Source organism: Salvelinus sp. IW2-2015, unplaced genomic scaffold (assembly GCF_002910315.2).
Source record: "Salvelinus sp. IW2-2015 unplaced genomic scaffold, ASM291031v2 Un_scaffold1376, whole genome shotgun sequence".
Lineage (NCBI taxonomy): Eukaryota > Metazoa > Chordata > Actinopteri > Salmoniformes > Salmonidae > Salvelinus > Salvelinus sp. IW2-2015.
This window is the reverse complement of record NW_019942866.1, coordinates 183,238-185,041: the sequence shown is the minus strand read 5'-3', so window position 1 is coordinate 185,041 and position 1,804 is coordinate 183,238. Positions and strand designations below refer to the sequence as shown.

Genomic DNA, 1,804 nt, shown 5'->3' with positions numbered 1-1,804 from the left:
AGTAATCACACTGGTAATCAACACACACTAGTAATCACACTGGCAGTCCCATGTTAACAGCATGTGTTCAGCTCCTCCACATCCATGTTAACAGCATGTGTTCAGCCCTCCACATCCATGTTAACAGCATGTGTTCAGCTCCTCCAGTATCTTTGTTCAGTAACATTGTTTTCTTACATCCAATATATTGTAGGACTGAAAGAAGATGTGAAAGCCAATGTGTTGATAGCACTACTACTTGTGGTTATTGTCTTGTGTTGTAGGTTACATGGGCGTTACCATGAGCTGGCTCCACACCTAGTACCCATGGACTACACCAACGAGCCTGACGTTACAATACCCCTAGCTCTTATAGTCAGCATGCCGGAACTAAATGTAGGTACCACTGGTAATCACACTGGTAATCACACTGGTAATCAACTGGTAAATCACCACACTGGTAATCACACTGGTATCAACACACACTGGTAATCACACTGGTAATCACACTGGTAATCACACTGGTAATCAACACACACTGGTAATCACACTGGTAATCAACACACACTGGTAATCACACTGGTAATCAACACACACTGGTAACCACACTGGTAATCACACTGGTAATCACACTAGTAATCAACACACACTAGTAATCAACACACACTGGTAATCAACAACACTGGTAATCACAGGTAATCACACACACTGGTAATCACACACACTGGTAATCAACACACACTGGTAATCACCGGTAATCAAACACCCCCTAGTGATCAACACACACTGGTAATCAACACACACTGGTAATCAAACACACTGGTAATCACGGTAATCAACACACCTAGTGATCAACACAGCTGGTAATCAACACACACTGGTAATCACGGTAATCAACACACCCTAGTGATCAACACAGACTGGTAATCAACACACACTGGTAATCAACACACACTGGTAATCACGGTAATCACACACCTAGTGATCAACACAGTGGTAATAACACCACTGGTATCACCGGTAATCAACACACCCAGTGATCAACACACACTGGTAATGACACGGTAATCAACACACACCGGTAATCAACACACACTGGTAATCACCGGTATCAACACACTAGTGTCAACACACACTGGTAATCAACACACCTAGTAATCACACTGGTAATCAACACACACTAGTAATCACACTGGTAATCAACACACACTGTGTAACGGCTGTCTAATTCCTCTTCCTCGGATGAGGAGAAGGAGTAAGGGTCGGACCAAAAGCAGCGTTGTTAGATGACATAATGATTTATTACAGAAAGACGAAAACACGAAAACTCTTACACAAACTACAAAACATAAACGACGTAGACAGACCTGAACTTGAGAACTTACATATAGACACGAAGAACGCACGAACATGAAAGACTAGCCAAACGAACGAAACAAACGAAACAGTCCCGTGTGGTGCATACAGACACAGACACAGGAACAATCACCCACAAACAAACAGTGAGAACAGCCTACCTTAATATGGTTCTCAATCAGAGGAAACGTCAAACACCTGCCTCTAATTGAGAACCATATCAGGCAACACATTTAACCCAACATAGAAACACTTAACATAGAATGCCCCCCAACTCACGCCCTGACCAACTAAACACATATAAAAACAAGGAAAACAGGTCAGGAACGTGACACACTGGTAATCAACACACACTAGTAATCACACTGGTAATCAACACACACTAGTAATCACACTGGTATATCAACACACTAGTAATCACACTGGTAATCAACACACACTTAGTAATTCACACTTGGTATATCAACAA

The 1,804-nt window shown here is 42.1% G+C and overlaps 1 protein-coding gene across 1 annotated transcript in view; it reads left to right on the top strand.

Moving 5' to 3' along the window:
- Positions 1 to 291: 291 nt before the first annotated feature.
- cib2 (calcium and integrin binding family member 2) overlaps positions 292 to 1,804 on the top strand; it is an 18,421-nt gene continuing 16,908 nt past the window's right edge. The window contains exon 1 of the mRNA XM_024138014.2: positions 292 to 375. Within this exon, the coding sequence (XP_023993782.1) occupies positions 307 to 375 (69 nt within the window). The 5' untranslated portion in view covers positions 292 to 306. The remainder of the gene's footprint in view (positions 376 to 1,804) is intronic.